We start from the raw sequence: 17,742 nt of genomic DNA on the forward strand, positions 1-17,742 counted from the left end.
AGAAAAACGAAAGTTGATTGCAGGATTTTACCTGGTTGTGCAAAATTTTGCATAACAATGATCCAAAGACAGCTTGTGACATCACAGACAAGACAAAAAAAACACATTACGATTGTTCGCGAACAATTGCATTTTTCTTGGTTGTTGTGCAATAAAGGTTTAGCAATGGAGATAGCCGATTTTAAATTCTACTTTGATTTAAACTGATTCAGTGGCACAAACTGACGCCAAATAAGATTATGTAATTATACTTCAAACTTTTCGCGGTCCCCCCAAAATTGCCTCACGGACCCCTAAAGGACCGCGGATCCCAGTTTGAGAACCGCAAGGCTATACCATAATTATAAGATAACTTTAAAATCATCTGAAGTGCGATATGCAACGAAATGGATATTCAAACAGGTACAAGAAGTGCGTTTACTTGTTGCAGTGGACAAGAAATGTGGAAAAGACAATGCAAATTACGCTGAAATGCATGTTTTGTTCTCTTTAACTTTCAGAAAAATGTCATCGACATCAAGTTTCCCACAGAAAGTTATGGGCTATCTTTTACCGATTTCTCTAAAAACTTTCTAAAGTACGACTGTAACGGACAATAACGCTCCCCTACAACAAAAACCTTTCCCGCCGTTGCAACCATCACACCATACATGCATTGTTACGTCACAGCTGCTAACCTTGTATGTGTCCCACTTTAACAGTTTCCTTGTTTCTACACGTGCAGTCCTGTCCAGTTAGTGTTACAGTGGTATCTGAGTTAGTCTGTACTGTGATGTAGTTATGACGTTCTTTATTCTATTTGGTTTAGGTGGCCGAAAATCGTTTTAAATCACTCTTAATTTCAATAAAGTGCATGTGAAACTGACCGCTCTTATTCTGCCAGTCGAGAGACTGAAAGGTAGAATTAGCAGCAATGCTTGAATTCTACAACGACCATGTCTAAACGCAGAATTTTAAGAAAAAGAATTCAGCAGTTAAAGGGATAACGTCGCGCAGCTATTTTCTGTTTGGTGATTGTGTTAATGCTATTGTATCGCTATGTTAACCAAGCGAAATAAACTCGTCTCATTTCAGTGTAGCAGCCATCATATCATTGCGCATAATGTTTACATTAATGCCAGTATTTTCGTGTGCAAAAGCATTTCACAGAAAGTTGGTAAACGGGTTTTCGCTCGTCACAATAAATGTTAAACAAATACATTCCGTTCCGTTCAATATCTGAGAAATTGAGTCATATGGCTCTTCTAGAACATTCTTCGTAAACATGTGATGTTTTTTTCGTCGTTAAACGTATTTCCGCCTGTTTGTGACTTTTCTTCCTGAACGAATTTAAGTAAAACACGACCTAAGAAAAAGTACAGTAACATTGCTAGATGGCGCCTTTGTAAAACTGCATTGCTATAAAATAAATTATATAACTTAAAGAGAAAAGTAGGCTACATTGTGAAAGTAAGAATTTGCCTCACTATAAATAACATGTTTTCCACTAAATCTTTATTCTATTTTTGGATGTGAAAAGCTGATTTAATCGTTCGCCATTAAAACGTTTTTACAAGAATATAGAGAAAGAAAAGAAACGCTGTGTGACATTATCAGCTATTTTCAGGATTTCAATATCTATTTCGTAAAAGAACTGCCGGAATTTCCTCACGTAGACGCCCAGATTAATTAGAACCCCAGAATTTAAATTTAAAAAACGAACAGTCAGGTGGCTCTATTGCCCCAGTCAGGGATTAGCATCTTGACAGACGAAGTTAAGAGGGAAATTAATCGCCGGGTTCCTGTACACAACGCAGTGCCAGTGTTTGTGTGGGTCGGTGACAATTCAAGTTTCAATCCAAGACATTCGCCCTGTTTATTAGAAGCACAGATCGCACAAAACAAGCTCTTCGAGCCATCATAACTTCGCTAAATGCGTGCTCAAAGGGCTGTGACAAACTATATGTCCGAATTCGAGTCACGCAGAGCCTGCTACTAGAATAGATCACTCAACCGTAACAAACATAGGCATTCTCTTGAATCGGTTATTATTAAGTTGTAAGGTCAGGCCGCTTCACTAGGATTGAGCAAATAACGTAAGAACTCTTAGTATATCCAGGGGTGCTAATGTCCGGTAGGCAGCGTAAAGAGTGCAGTTATATGAAAAAGAGCACAATGACATTGGGGTAAGGTTAGAGACTAAATTTATCATAAAGAACTAGGTTTTTGGGTTAATTTTATTGTTATTATGAAACTTTAGATCAACCCTCCGGACAAAAGATCCGCAATTAATTGCATGCACAACCAGGTTTTTTTTTAAGGTTTGGTTTGGGTGACCGCTAAGTAGTTTTAAGAGACCGCAAGTGTTTCATTTAAATACAAAAAAATAGCCATATTTGCTTAAACGAATTATTTATTAGGCTACTGGCAAATTTTGGGAAACCGCTGGAGAAATTTGGACCGAAACAGTCCCCCAAAACACCTTAAAAAAAACACTGTGCACAACTATCATATGTAGTTTCTAGTTACACGTCTGTTTGCCTGATAGAAAACGTACGTCAAAAGGGAATCGAGTGAATTCGCGTGACGTCACAAATGATTCGGTTGATTCGGCCCAACTTGTTCGGCTGTTTTGATTCGGTGCATTACTACAAATAGCACTTTATTGCAATAATAACCAGGGAGTCAAACCGCTTCTCGTTTGGGTTCAGGTTCGGTTCGGGCTAACTTTTTGTTTTTTAGGGGTTCGATTCCGGTTTTTAAAATGTTAGGCTTTATGTTCGTTTTTTTACGATGTAGCAACCATCGCATTATTGTGCACTTTTTTACTAAAGCCAGTTTTCGGGTGCAAAAGCATTTCATAGACTGATAAGGATATGGGTTTAGTGTCGTCACAATAATTGTTGAAAGAAATTATATTTCCGTTTGTTCGATAACTGACAAAGAGCCATATGTTGTTTTGCGAGTCATATCGCATTTCCTCCTGTTTAGGCCTATGCTGTCGCTACAAATAACATCTGCTCGAATTATTCCCGGTGGGATTTTTGGATGAGAAATTGTTGGAGTTTATTGCTGTTAACTTAAAAGCATAGGCTAGAAAGAAAAGAATATAGGGACTCTGTGTGGCTGTAAATCAGTCTGCAAAGATAAGACTTTACCAACCAATTGTCATGAACATTAAAGTTTCCATTGTAATCACCCCTTTACAAGTAGTCATCGAGGCAGGGAGAATACTCCGGTTCTGGCAATTTACCCGGTTCCAACCGGTTAGCGGTTTTCAAAGCGGTCAAAATACCTTTTAATTTAATCTAAATTCTACCCATTATATCTATCTACACGGCCGTGTCAAACTCCAAAGGAATTTGCACTGTGCAACACATATTAGAATTCATCTTTTGGACATGCCCCATGGCTGTTATGTCGCGTATTCTTCAATTCGTTATTCTCAAATCGATACTATGCCGACGACCAGACATGGGGTCGAATACAGTCCTGCATTCGAATACTTTACAAATACTTGCATGACTGTATTCGAATTCATGGATATTTTGGTAATTTTTGAGTGACAGCAATTCGAATGGTATTCGAATAAAACGAGTCAAGTATTTGTATTCATGAATTGTTGACCAAACTACAATGACAAGTAATTCGAATACTATTCGAATAAATCAAGGCATGTATTCGTATTCATGAATTCTACGCACTTTTTGAAGTTCGACAATTCGAAATGTATTCGAATAATGCGAGTCAAATATTCGTATTCACGAATTGTTTCGTAATGTTAAGGTGGCAGCAATTCGAATCGTATTCGAATAAAACGTGTCCAGTATTAGTATTCATGAATAGTTGACCAAAAAACAACAACGTGTAATTCGAATAATCTCCAAGCGTGTATTCGTATCCATGAATACTTCGTCCTTTGTGAGATGCAACAATTCGAATAGCATTATTCGAATATTTGTAGTTGCGGAAAATAGAAGAAATAGAGACGCCCCGAAACTTCAAAGGTAACATGGGTTTATGAATTGCAAATTTATTGGTAAAAATGTAAACCAACGAGCTTTTTGTTGCCACATTAGCTTGACTGATTTAAGTCTTCGTTATATAAATTTCACCAAATTTACATGAGACGTTTGCTGCATGAAGTCATGAACACGCTACACCTGTCATATGTGCTGAGAACAACCCAATGTTGCAAGCTTTGTAACACAATTTCATTTATGTAACGTCACAATTAAACTTCTATATGTCATTGTTTCGTAACATTAACAAAAACTTGTCAAAACAGGTCACATTCACTGCCAATTTGAATTGTATTCGAATCTATTTGGCAAAAATGTATAGCAAAATATTCTCGACTACTCCTAGTCTGGAGGTAATCGACAATTCGAATTGTATTCGTAAAAATGTAGTCATGTATTCGAATCTATGTATCCTACGTTGCCAAAGGCTGACAACAATTCGAATTGTATTCGTAAAAATGTAGTCATGTATTCGATTTTGAAAATTGTTACGTAACCACAGGCTGACAACAATTCGAATTGTATTCGTACAAATGTAGTCATGTATTCGATTTTACGAATTGTTACCTTTTTAAAGCCCGACAACAATTCAAAATGTATTCGTAAAAAATATCGTGTATTCGAATTTGTAAATTCTTAGGTTGGCAAAAACCTACAACAATTCGAATTGTATTCGAATAAATTTACCCAAGCTATTGTATTCGTGAGTTGTTGGTTCAAAACATAACATCAACTATTCGAATTGTATTCATGCACCATCGAACGAAAGCCAAAATCATTCGAATACAGCACGAAGGTGGCAAAACCTGTATTCGAATACATTCGAATACGAATGACGAATACGAATTGCCCCATGTCTGCCGACGACCACTAAAAAATAATACAGACTGCATTTTTACCAGTTCGGTTCCGGTTCAACACCAAACAAAATGTGGTGTTCCACTCCGATTCGGGTTTTTAATGTAGTTTACGGTTTGGGTTTAGTTCTGGTTTGACATTCTGCAATTAACAATATTGCGTAAAATGCCTAGTTTTTTTTTTTCAGTTTTACCCACGCCATCCAACAGTGGTGTAATGTAACATAATCGTTTCTTGCAATAGGGTCAACGAGTTAACGATTAATCGACCACTGACGTGCTAACTGCAGCTAATCTGCAGTGTCTGCAGGAATTAACGATCTTATGTATTAGTGGCGATTCGCAAGATGCTAACTACGACTGACTATATAGATTTTGCAGAAACCGGATAACGTTAGGGAGGAAGTGAAAGAAGAAAAAAGCAAAATTTGTGTTAACGGGCAACAAAACAATGCTTGTTTCTGCTTCCTACATCCTTTGTTATAGTTAGTTATAATGGCCTCATTGTTGCGTGACGCTTTTCAACACTAATCAAATGGTATGAAAAGTAGTGTTATCTGGTTTGTTTAGAGCTAACACTTTGCGGACTATCTAATCTAACCAATAATATAAACAGTATAATTACATTAGTTAGGAACTCAAGGTATGAAGAGTTTTTTGTAATAAACTTTGTTTTGTGGTTTGTGTTTATTAATATATATTTAGTTTGACCCACAAACTAATTGTTCATTTTTACACTTTGTGTGGTTTGTAAATTGTCAGAATGAATAAACTTGGTGTACTTTGAGCAGAACCAATACATTGACAACATAGGGACTCTGCTTTAGGGAAGCTATTGTGCACTTATTTTAATCATTCTGTGCATGTGTTAATTTCTTTAACGATATAAACATATATTTATTTGGAAAGTAACCGCTGTAGGTCCATAGATATTTAGTGTCATTTTCCCACACACAGAGGTGTGTGTAGATTGTTTAATTGTAAGAACAACTTTGTTTTCACAAAGCAAATTAGTCTAAAAAGTTTTCTCTGTGTTATTATGTTGTAATATTATGTTGAGTCTTGTGTTTGGAAAAATAGGTATGTTTTGAAAAGATTTATGCAGTGTCATTGAAAACAAGGTCTTTGTTAGCTTAGTGGGCATACCAAAGTCCACATGTATCACCAAGCACAAGACTTAATTTATGCTTGGGCAAACATTGTAAGAGAGGATGCCCACATTGTAATTACATGGCGGGTGAACTTTGAGGTACTACATTAAAAACAAGTTGTTGCTGTGTAAAAGTATTGGTAGCAATTTGTGTGCTGTAATTCAATTTTCAAATGACCTTGTTTTTTTTCCATGCGAACTTCATTTTTTAAACCTAAAAGTCTTGTTGGTTATTATTGGACAGTACATCATGTTGATCATCTAAACCTGTAAGTGTTGGCCTGTCATAGTAACAATCTTTCTTTCAATAAGGTGAAATTGTCAACTATCATATATGTTAGTGTACAAAAATTAAACTAAACATGGAACTGCTAGTATGTTCAGAGGTTTGTGAATCTGGAAATGGTGTTTCATCAATACATTTCATGGACCTTGGGACAGCTCAAACTCTATTTTCATTTAAAACAGCTCACTGTCCTTCAAATGGGATGTGTCTCGTAAAAGCCGACTATATTTTGCATGCGGTGTCCAATAAATCCTTTCTTCAAGTGTTTGAGGTTACCAGGACTGGTCATCAACCTAAAAAAATTGTAACCCCTGGTGTAGTAAAAGCGCTGGATGCCTCACATGATGGCACTTTGATTGCTGCAGGTATAGAAGAAAAGGTATTGTTATGGGATGCACAGAATGGTGAATTGCTGTGCATTTTGTCAAAGCACTATCAAGATGTCACTTGTTTAAAATTCACCGATGATTGTGGAATTTTGTCTACTGGGGGTGCAGATGGAATTGTTGTGGCATGGGATGTGAGTGACTTACTTGATAACAATTCTTCAGATGGTGACAGGGAACCAATTGCTTCATTTGTTGCTCATACTTTGCCAGTCACAGGAATTGCTTGCAGCTTAAGCAGTGTTAACCAGCCCAGACTGTACACTAGTTCCCAGGATCGAACTGTGAAAATTCATGACCTACTGCTGGGCCAAACCCTTTTGTCAATTGTCTACGACACTGGAATTACATCACTGGTCATTGACAATGCAGAATCTGTTTTATGTGTTGGTGGAATGAACGGAAATGTTTACAAGTTGGATTTGATCTCCATATGTCACAAAAGAAAAACAGAGAATGAAATTGATATTACCACCAGTGCTTACTGGGAAACCAGTCACACATTAAAAGGACACGTAAATCCAATAACAGCCATTTCCTTTTCAATGGACTGCAGCCAGTTAGTAACATGTGCCAAAAATGAAGGACTTTTAATTTGGGACATTTTTAGTGGTCAGTGTGTTAAAACAATAAAATGCTCTAGTGTGTCTTCTAATGGTGGAAAAATTACCAATATTTTAATTTTGCCCACACCAGAATCTCTACATATGTCAGTTACCAAACCAATAGTCAATTTTCCAAAACTAGCACATGCTACTAAAAGTTCAGACCAAACTGACTGTAAGGCATTGTTTAAAATAAATTGTTCATCATCCATTAACCCACCCATTACCAGCATTGATAACTATTTAAGCTGTTCTCACAAAACATGTAAAGGCGATGCAATAAAAGCCAGTGCTCTATCAGAGGAAGTTAACAGGTTAAGGCATGAGAATAAACGATTGTATGACTTTGCAGTAAATAAAATCGTTTCTGGGCAATAAAGTCCTAATTTGTCTGATATACAATTGTGACAATGTCTGTTGCATCTATTTTGAGTAGCATACAATAACGATAATGTCAATAGATTGGTTTTCAGGTGCTCAGGTTTGTTTTGTACAAATGTGATGCTTGGTCTATAAACAAACCATTCAGATGGTGAGCAACTACACACAGTCAGAGTGGTTTCCCTGGCTGTATGGTGGAGTTGATTTTAACTTAGATGGAAATGGTGGACCGGAATGTTTTAACTACCTCACCTTAACCCAAAGATTCTGGGAAACAGCACTTATCCTTTCAACATCAGTGCTGGAAATTTGGATTGCTCTAAAATACATTTCCAGTTCAACTTCAACAAAGCTTCAAAATGGAAAAATGCAAGTCACTGTTAACAATCACTATGCGAAGAAAAATGGAGTAATTTTAAAGCCCTCATTCTCCAATGTGAAGTGGTATGCCATTTGTTTGTTCAGCGTATTTTGAAAAAACAGGGTGTTCAAAATTTATTGGATTTTTATTAGGCCATCCTTTCAAATTACCTTGCTGGCTTTGTTGGCTGTTGTGTTTGGAATCGAAATTGCCTATAAAGTTGTCACCAGGACATGCATTTTTTTGCTCAATCCCTGCCACATTCTTACAATTTCTCAGGTGTGCTTATGGTTATAATACATAGTGAACATAATAATTTTATATTATACCCCGTTGTGCTTTTTATTTGTAGATGTATTTGTTAACTGTTGACAACCAAAAACCATCACCCACTGCACGCACTGTCTTCAGGTACTGTATATATATGTTGGTTGTTAATATTGGCTAGCACAACTTGTTTCCAATGAAAATATTAGTTTGGTTTGTAGGGAATTTCTGGTAAAAAAGGTAGATGCATTCCCTGAAAATACATTTAATTTGATACTGCTTCCAAAATACACAGACATTTTTTGCAATTCATCATCGGCTGTTAACGTCACATTTGATTTTGTTTTTCAGAATACATCTTCACATGTTAAGTGGTGCATTGCTAGCACTTGTTTTGCCTGTGACCAATACGCGACATTTGCTGTATGAACCCGAATCTTATTGGGTTCATCACATACTGCTTTATGCCACCCCCATATACTTAATTGCTTGTGGTAATAACTTTGTTCCTGAACCATTTAACGACTGCTGGTGGCCTATGCTGAGCATTGGAACAGAGTTATTTTACCACTTCACATTACTCCAAGGTCTTTCAATGGTAAGTGAAAAACAAATATAGTAAAATAAAGTCTTCTTATTAACAAAGCCTTTTTTAATATGCTGTTTGAAAAGGAACGGATAACCTTAAGTGGTAGCCTCACAAAAAACGGTTTAAACGATTTTTTAATCGCATTGCAGTAAATGGAGAAAAGTTGATAACCTCTAATTTTCAGATTTAAATTATTGGTGCCACTGTCAGGAAAAATGTAGCTATAGCTTTTGTGTAATGATTAACTAAAGATTAAATGCACCAATGTGTTCATTAAGTTGTCCAGGGTTAAATGCACCAATGCGTTCATTAAGTTGTCCAAAGTAATACATATTTTGTTGTCATTTCATGAAAAATGCACTGTATTGTGTTATGCTGCAAACTGGGCAAGTCTGTTTAAAACTTGTAGTGTTGCAACCAAAGTAATTACTGATTTTTGCAGTTTACGATGGTCAATTTGAACAACATGCTTTGCCCAGCCGTATCTGATCCCTTCGAGGGAGCAAATTATCGACTGTGGGCATTTGTTCATCAACATCTACTTATAGCAATACATGGAAAGCTTTACCATCTATTAGCTCTGGCTGTGTTGAAATTGCTGACTGGAATAGAATTTTGTGCAACTTTTATTCAAAATCTACTCCCAATACGAGTGGTGTTTCCAAAGCACATGTCAAGAATTCATGAAAATGGAAAATGTGATTAAATACATTTTGTTTTAAATAATTTATTCAGATGAACTTAAACATCACACTCTGCACCTATAAGTTGTGTGATTTTACCAGAAGAATTTAAGTACAGTGTTAATGTAACACTTAACCAAGGAGCATGTGCAATAATACATCCCCCATTTATTGATTTTGATAATTTTCCCATAACTTGCCTTTGTTACCCTAATTTGGACCAACAAATTCTGCTCCATTTTGAGGTCCTCGATTCTCCTTATTGTCCAGTTTATTACACAGCTTGTTATATTATAAATAGTCTTTAATTATTTATGATGCTCAAGAATTGTAGCTTTTTTTATTCGCTGCTGTTTATTTATCCATTGCGCAATATTTGTATTTCAATATCTTTTCTGCAGTTTCCATGATTAAGTGCATGGCACCAGGTTCCAGTGCAATGGACACAGGTTATCTGTGTGTTTGATTCAATGTTGTTCATCTCGTTAAATAGATTTTATGTTGTTTTTAGTTGTGTCACTGTTTATTTGGAAATAAATTCAATTTGGTGATTAAACAGTAGTTTAATGATCTGTTTTAGATAGATATATCTTGTTTAACCATCAGTATTTAACACACATGGTATGTTACTTATTTAAAAGATTTTTACGACATCTAATCAACTAGAGAGGTCATTCTTTGCATGTTGAAAAAAAGTTTGATGTAATAAGCTCACCTGTTGCTATTTATTGAACAGATACAAAACAACATTTTGGAAATGTGATTTTATTTCAAGTAGCATTTATAATAACAGTGCCTCCTGTACAACTCCTTTCATTTAAGCCCAAAGGTCTCAACCAAAGTAATAGCCTTGGGGTACAATCCTAAATCACCGTCCGGGTTCACACATTGCAAGGCAAATAAACAACAAATTCATAAAAATAAATACAACATCGTGGCAACTAGTTGATCACAGCGCAGGCTTCACGGACACTTGTTTCCCAAGCTGTAATCATGGACGAGATTGTGCTGCTTGAATCACCCAAACGCTTGAGACGCGCATTAACGATGGGCTCCAGTTGACTTTGGAGAGACTCGCCTGGAACGTAGTTATTTTGAATGTATTGAATAAACAATTTTTATTGTTTTGAAATTATACGTGCTCAGGCCACAAACTGTAAAGAACTATTCCTCTAGATTTAGGATGATGCAAAGAAGTGGAAAACAGGTTTAAGCATCGCTAGTCCTTGACATTGTACATGTGATTAAGCTCAAGTGTTCGAACGACCGAAACCGCGGGCTAAAACAATAGAAACGCGACATAAGCTGGTATGACGACGTGCATGTTTAATCACACATTTTGCGACATGCTCTGGTTACTGAAATTTTGCACACACTGCAAAGTTTATTCTGGGTGTTCAGCCTTCGTACATGGCTGTCAAGCCTTGTCACACAGTTTTTAATCCATTTTTACCTTGCCGCATTATTGTTGGAAGAGAAAAATCAATGCTTATATTTCCTGTCTGGACCATTTTTTAAGAAATGCGCTTGCAGTGAGAGATGAGATGAGAGAGATGAGTTTATTTTGCTTGGTGAACATAGCGAAAAAGGAGCACTAAAAATCACCAAGCCGGAAATAGCTGCGCAACGTTAAAACGGTACGAAGCGCAAAACAATGAAGGGCACAATTGGTGGATGATTTTTGAACGCGCTGCAGCTACACTGTATTAAAAGGCGTTAGGTGACCGGGGCTCACAAGAAAGTCAGGTTGGCACATTGTTGGTAAACACAAATTGGGGTGGGACGTTGGTGGAACCAGTCGAGGGGGCCCTATTAACTAACCACCCGTGTTAGGGAAAGAGGGTGGGGTTCGACAGGACAAGAAACCCTGTCGGATAGTTTCACGCGCCGAAAGAAAGGACACACAAAATTGCTTACAATTTAATATTACCATATGGAGTGTATAGCAATAGGTCACCAAAATGTATCTGGCTTACAGGCCAACTTTCATGCATAAACTTACTCTGTTGGTGAACGTCAACTGCATCGCTGCGCATGTCCGTGCTGACATCTTCGTGATTGTTTTCTGGTGGTCGATTCGAATATACCGGTTCAGAAATCCATTCCGCACAGTCGTCGGGATATGAAGCAGGCACCTCCAAACGAAGAGGCGGGACTGCCGGAAGCTTTGGATCATCTGTGTTTACACACAAAACTGTTTTGAACATTTAACTGCAGTGTACTGATTGCTCATTTAGTGTAATTCATTTTTTTTATTTGAAACACTTTAAACAATATTTTGTTTACTACTTAGGTTACTAAGGTTGTTTCATTGTTCACACATAAATTTAAACGTCTATTTTTCGCAATATAAGCAAAACAAGCTTTTCACAATTCAAAAAATTGAAAATGCCATACTTTAGGGCAATACTAATAATATAAAGTCGTGCATGAAAGTCAAACAACAAGTGCATTGGCAAACAAAACTGAGACAAGATAAATGTGTACAACATATGTGTGAGGAAGTCCTGCAAATCTCTCTCACCGAGCTCACACAGTATACGTATAGAACCATCGTCAGTGGTGTGTGTTTTGTCCAACTTGACTTTGTACTTGGATTCAAGTCTAGCTATTTCACCCTGAACAAGGTCTGGCACACGTTGCTTTTCTCGTTCAGCTTTCATTTTTTCTACTGCTTTTTGAAGGCATTGTTTCTTGTTTGGAACATAGTCAGGTCTGTATGTAAAAAAATCCAGTTATTATCTGTAGATGAAATCCAATGAATGCTTTCTAAACCAAAAAAAGTTTGCTACTTCCATTGACTAAATATTATTGTGTTCTTTGACAATGTAATTTAATGACAGCAGTTTTGTTTAAATGTATAAAATGTGCTGATCAGGATAAATTTCACCAACAGACTGGTTTGTATAACTATTTGCTCTTATCACAGTTTGGAAATACGTTAAACATGCTGTCATATCATGCACAGCCCAAATTTCGACACTGTTTAATAAATTATAGATTAAACTTCTGTAATTTTATTTTGCTAAAAACAAACTTACACTGTGTAATCACCACAAATGGTTCTCATTGCAGGGCCAAAGGTTCTCTTCAGTGTGTGGTTTAAAAGAGGTGATTTAGTGGCAGTGGCAATGACATTCAGAAATGGCTGGCACATATGCTGATCTGGGTTACGTGGCGGTTGCTAAAAGAAATTTTCAATCAATAGAATTATCAACCAAACAATAGCTTTGCTTTCACATTTCTAAAAAAAGTGAAGCACAATTGTACAAACAGTTACGCTTTAGGCATTTTTACCTTTCAAAGTGTTTGTTCAAATATCTTCGTTACCTTGGGTGTTTTTGCACCGAGCCAGTTCTGAAGCACTTTTTCACATTTGTCGAGGGTGCAGAGTTGCAGACGCATCCTGGGATTCATTAGATTATCCCGAAGAACTTTCATCTTACTCATTTCCTGGCTGTAGTTTCCTTGATCTTCATTAAACTGCAAAAAAACTAAAGTTACCTAAACCTGAGATTCTCTGCACAGCACAGGCCACATCACCAAAAAGTTTACCAAAAATATTAATGCCAAACAAAATTCTACATGGATGCAAACATATGCTTCTACAAGCAACATACCAAGTACTGTAACAGAAATAAAACAAACTTTTTTTGAATGCTAAAATTTTACATGTACAAAACATTGGGTTGGTAATTGGTAGGTTGTTCATGCACTCAAGATTGCAACAGTACCTTGTTGATCATCCTTGAAAGTGGCTCAATATACTTCTGTAGATGTTTTAACTTTTCCATGTACTCTTTTTCATCTTCCTGCTGTTGACTTTGTGGTTGGTTGCTGGATGTTGGACTTGGAACAGCGAGCATGCCTGTTGTACAAAAATATAGTTTGATAAGCCCAAACTCGTAGCTAATGTACTTTAGTCAGTACAGCCATTTTTAAAAATTACATTTTAGGGCCTGTGGGTGAACCGCTGGGTCATTCGGGATCAAACTTCAGAAGGATTAAATTTAGATCAATAACTAAGTTTGTGCAAATTTGAATAAATTTGAAGCACTCTTTCTGACACCAAACAGCATGATAAGAAAAATGAGTCAATTTGATAAAGGGTTTCCCTGAAGACAGTTATAAAAGTATATTAATTCCTAAAAATTTGCAACCCAAGAATTCAGAGAAATATGCTTGTTTATGAATTTTCTACTGTAGTGTTGTTCGACTGACCTGGAGAATGGACAGTCTGGACACTGCCTGGTGTTCGCAGGCTCGGTGAAGTTGTTGGAACTTGTGGTGATTGATGTGCAGGTGACAGACTTGGAATGCCACTGTACAAAAATAAAGTTTTTTGTCACCTTTGGTTCTGTGCTTTACAAACAAATGAATGGGGAGAAATTGATGCACATACCTTGGTTGAGGTGTTCCAGTACTATCAGGCATTGTTAAAACTGGTTGTTGCTGAAAAACAAGCTTTGAAATTTCAAAATTCAAACCCTAAAACATCACAAACAAAAAAAGGAAATTAAAAAAAAACTCATGTAAGAAATATCATTTCCATTTTTTTCAAATTTTGCACTCAATGTAAATGAAGTATCAAGCGGCCATCAAATTATGAATGTCATTGCAAACCTGGGTGTTTGGCTGTTGAGGTCTTTTCGGAAACTGTTTTATCGGAAACTGACTCCCAGGGGAAGGATGTGGCCAAGTGGGCCTGTAAGTATTGACCATACCAGTCTGTGGACTTGGCGTTGTACTACCTGGGTGCACTCTAGTCATGGGGCTGCTGTTAGGTGTCATGTTTGGCCTCATCTGCATAGCTAACATACAAAACATTACTCTTAACTGGGTTTATTGTGAAACACAAAAAAACATATGCCCTGTTTCCTAACATAATGGGAAACATAGTGGGATTTATAAGACTTAACATAATCTAGGACAGATGATGCTATTTATTCCAGCAATAAATTGCCATACAGAAATGTATTCAAGGGTGCAGAAAGCTTTTGCTCCATTACCACTAGAATTAAATTACATTGTAGTTAATCACACCAACCTATGATTTGTAATGCACCGGAAAAAACAATCAAGAATCTATTTATTAATGTTTTACGGTGCAGTTTGTGTTTTGATGTTTAAATTTCAAACAGCAAGTTTTAGTTGTTTTTTACACTCTTGATAAATGATTAATAATCCATATACACACAATTATCAGGTTCTGGAAGGTTTTTGTAAAGATTACATTCTTATTTTATTGGCAGCACAAATCTTTCAGTTCATTAGCCTGAATATTCAGTTTCAGTCCAAAACCTAAGTTATATGATGGAGTGCATCAGTAGTTACTTAGTATACCTTGACCTGGAGAACCCTGAGGAAGAGTGCTTGATGTTTGGGTGGGCTGCATTGGTGCAAACATGCCTGTTATTTGTTGGTTGTTAACCATGTTCCCTCCTTGAACAAACACTTGGCTTTGCTGCTGGCCTTGCTGTGCTTGCATGGTTGGTTGGTTTTGAAATTGGGGCGGCTGAGGTTGGGGTTGTGGAGGTTGCATTTGCTGCGGAAATTGAGATTGATTGTGTTGATCTTGTGAGGCTGCCATGTTGTTTGCAGCATTGTTTTTTGCACCTGCAGTTTTCACAAGATATACAAGTTTAAAAAAATCTTTTAACTGATGAAACATTTCCTTCACTGACATATACCTTGAATTTGAATTTTTTGCAGCAATTGTTGAATCATTCCATAATAATTCTCCTGAAAACATAGAAATACTTTTAAAATTGGAGTATAGACTAAAAAAGTCATTAAAATTATAGAATTTTTGATGTCATATTTACCTGAATTCATAATACTATGTACTTTAAAAATAGTGACTTGATAATATAAGTACATTTATAATTTTTCTTTAACATATGACCTGACTAATTTTTCAATTCCGTACTGTTGACAGCTTAGCTTAGCAGTGTAATACCACATTTAGTTCTGATAATTTAGTTATTTTATCTGGACATCAAATGATACAGATAAATCATCCTTACAGCTGAGAAAGTGCATGACAACAATAATATTTAGTTACAAGTTGAAGTATGTAAAATGGCAGTTGAAATATGTGAATAGTAAGATATAAAGGTTAACTACTGTATGGCAATTTTAGGCGATTGCTGCATTGCATCACTGTGGTAATCATTAGTTATTACAATAGTCACATTTGAAAGCAGTCACATTCGATTCAACCGATTAAGTTTTTGATATTAATGTGAAGTACACATTTAATAAAACAAGGATAAAAGACAAATAGGTGATATTTATCAGATTAAAGAAAAACTTTTTACGATTTAACTATCTTTGTTCTCAAAAGGAAAACAGTACCGTAGACTTTGATTTTTGAAAAATGGTGTTTTCCAACTGCTCCCCTTTACCAATGGCATTAATTACCCCATATTGTTCAGCTGCATCATTTCTAAAAACAAAAAGCATTGTTTCAAGCAAATAGATGTTCTGGATAATGTAAAACAAAACTAAACATTGTTAGAAACCAACACAAGCCCAATGTACCAGTAGTAAAGGTTTTCGGCTTACATTTTTATGCGAGCTTGAGCTCTAACATTTTCACTTTTCCAGTTGCGGGCGCCAGCCATTGTAGGTCACTTGTCAGTACTCAGGTTTTTATTGGTCCACAAAAAAAAGCTGTGCTTCAATCACATACCTGGATTGAATAAGTAACAAAAATGTATTTTAGAACTATCTGAGAGATCCCATCCCAATCCCATCTATATAAATTTCAACCACTGTGAGTGGGTTTAAGAAAACAAAAAACAGACACAAATTTTCTCAAGACTATGTCGAAATACAAAATATATTTTCTGGGTGCACTGTACAGTGTACACTCGTACAGTATATACACACGCCAGATTGGAAAGAATGGCCTGCGGGGAGGATTTATCCTCCGCGTAATATTTTGGATTTCCCCTTGTAATCCGCGCAAATTTAGGCTTTTTACGTGTAATCCGCGCAAAAAAATGTTGTCCGCGCAACTTAGCACAGCTTTCGTAGGTAACTATAATAAACTTTCTTGAAAATTTTCGTTTTACAATGAAGTTCTATGTCGTCACAAGCCTTATTTCGCGAACAATCCACATAAATCAGTCAAGCACATCGAAACTTACCGATCGTCACGCTTGATATAACACATCTATTTCGCTAACGTAGTCGTTAAAAGTACATTTATCTGGATTTTGGGGCGTAGTTTGATTATTAAAGTGACTGTCGGTTAGGCAAGTTACATAAAATAATGTTTTTTGTGTGACAATTAATTATAAACAGTTAAGAGCAGTTTGGCAATCAAAAACTATCCCCACAAAACAAAGCAGCAAAATGTTTGAATCGTTATGAAAATGGAAAATTGTAGAATCTAGCAGAACAGCTGCGTGCGCAATAGAGCAAAACTGAAGATTCGTCGTGTGTATTGCTTTATTTAGTTGTTCTTTTTGTCGGCTGGATAATCTTGCAGGCGTTACATACAAATTGCGTTAATCGTTAAATCCACCTGTCAATCAAAAGTCTATCGATCCGCGCAGAAAATTGTAATTCCGCGCAAAAATCCGCGCAATTATTTTGACGAAAAAAATATCCTCCGCGCAAAAATAAAACTTTCCAATCTGGGTACAGTATATAGCCTACACACGATGACACGAACGAATGCACACTTACGTTACGTCTACACATAAAACAGCGAATCAAATAAATTAACCTATTAAAGCCTACAGAATAACTAATTTAACATAAAAAAACTCTACACGACGTTTTATGTTTGCGAAAATCAATCCAGAATCCATCATTCCATCTAGTTGTAGTTGGAGAAACCACCCTAAACAAGAATTGAGAAGTGAAAACGAAACTCACTGAAGCATGACGGCTATGTCTAAATTGTAGTTTTCCCGAAAGCATTTGGTTGTTTGTGTGAACAACTATCAAACATTAATTAAGTTGACCGATAGGCAAGTCTGATTTCCTCGAATCGCATGATTTTGTGTTTTTTATTGGGATTAAAAATGTAACAAACCAATCTTTTTCAGACACGTTTGTTCAGAACTGGATCTGTGGGAAATCACAGTTCTGCTGGAAGGGGGCGCCACTGTACCTCGTTCAAATAACCGCGAAAAAATGCGTTTTTTTTTTGCTGCAGGAG

General features: G+C 36.4%; 3 protein-coding genes across 4 annotated transcripts; 2 read left to right on the forward strand and 1 right to left on the reverse strand.

Moving 5' to 3' along the window:
- Positions 1-5,159: 5,159 nt before the first annotated feature.
- LOC145227818 (WD repeat-containing protein 18-like) lies at positions 5,160-7,747 on the forward strand. The gene has a single exon (XM_080092740.1). It carries the CDS (start codon positions 6,371-6,373, stop codon positions 7,661-7,663), a length of 1,293 nt encoding a protein of 430 aa, XP_079948866.1. The 5' UTR covers positions 5,160-6,370; the 3' UTR covers positions 7,664-7,747.
- LOC145227819 (transmembrane protein 164-like) lies at positions 7,734-10,122 on the forward strand. Its single transcript, XM_080092741.1, has 5 exons — positions 7,734-8,110; positions 8,180-8,306; positions 8,380-8,438; positions 8,646-8,892; positions 9,326-10,122. Exons 1-5 carry the CDS (start codon positions 7,815-7,817, stop codon positions 9,587-9,589), a joined length of 993 nt encoding a protein of 330 aa, XP_079948867.1. The 5' UTR covers positions 7,734-7,814; the 3' UTR covers positions 9,590-10,122.
- A 193-nt stretch (positions 10,123-10,315) lies between these two features.
- LOC145227816 (mediator of RNA polymerase II transcription subunit 15-like) lies at positions 10,316-17,440 on the reverse strand. Of its 2 annotated transcripts, none has more exons than XM_080092735.1 (14): positions 17,356-17,440; positions 16,134-16,260; positions 15,924-16,014; positions 15,257-15,308; positions 14,910-15,182; positions 14,190-14,377; positions 13,969-14,018; positions 13,788-13,888; positions 13,301-13,434; positions 12,897-13,049; positions 12,608-12,750; positions 12,091-12,281; positions 11,569-11,742; positions 10,316-10,644 (listed from the first exon to the last, which is right to left on the reverse strand). In XM_080092735.1, exons 2-14 carry the CDS (start codon positions 16,190-16,192, stop codon positions 10,508-10,510), a joined length of 1,746 nt encoding a protein of 581 aa, XP_079948861.1. In that variant the 5' UTR covers positions 16,193-16,260; positions 17,356-17,440; the 3' UTR covers positions 10,316-10,507. The 2 variants fall into 2 exon arrangements, with proteins under 2 accessions (XP_079948861.1, XP_079948863.1); XM_080092737.1 differs by having other exon boundaries at positions 14,916-15,182; positions 17,356-17,374.
- Between the last annotated feature and the right edge of the window lie 302 nt (positions 17,441-17,742).

Source organism: Phallusia mammillata, chromosome 5 (genome assembly GCF_965637545.1).
Source record: "Phallusia mammillata chromosome 5, kaPhaMamm4.hap1.1, whole genome shotgun sequence".
Lineage (NCBI taxonomy): Eukaryota > Metazoa > Chordata > Ascidiacea > Phlebobranchia > Ascidiidae > Phallusia > Phallusia mammillata.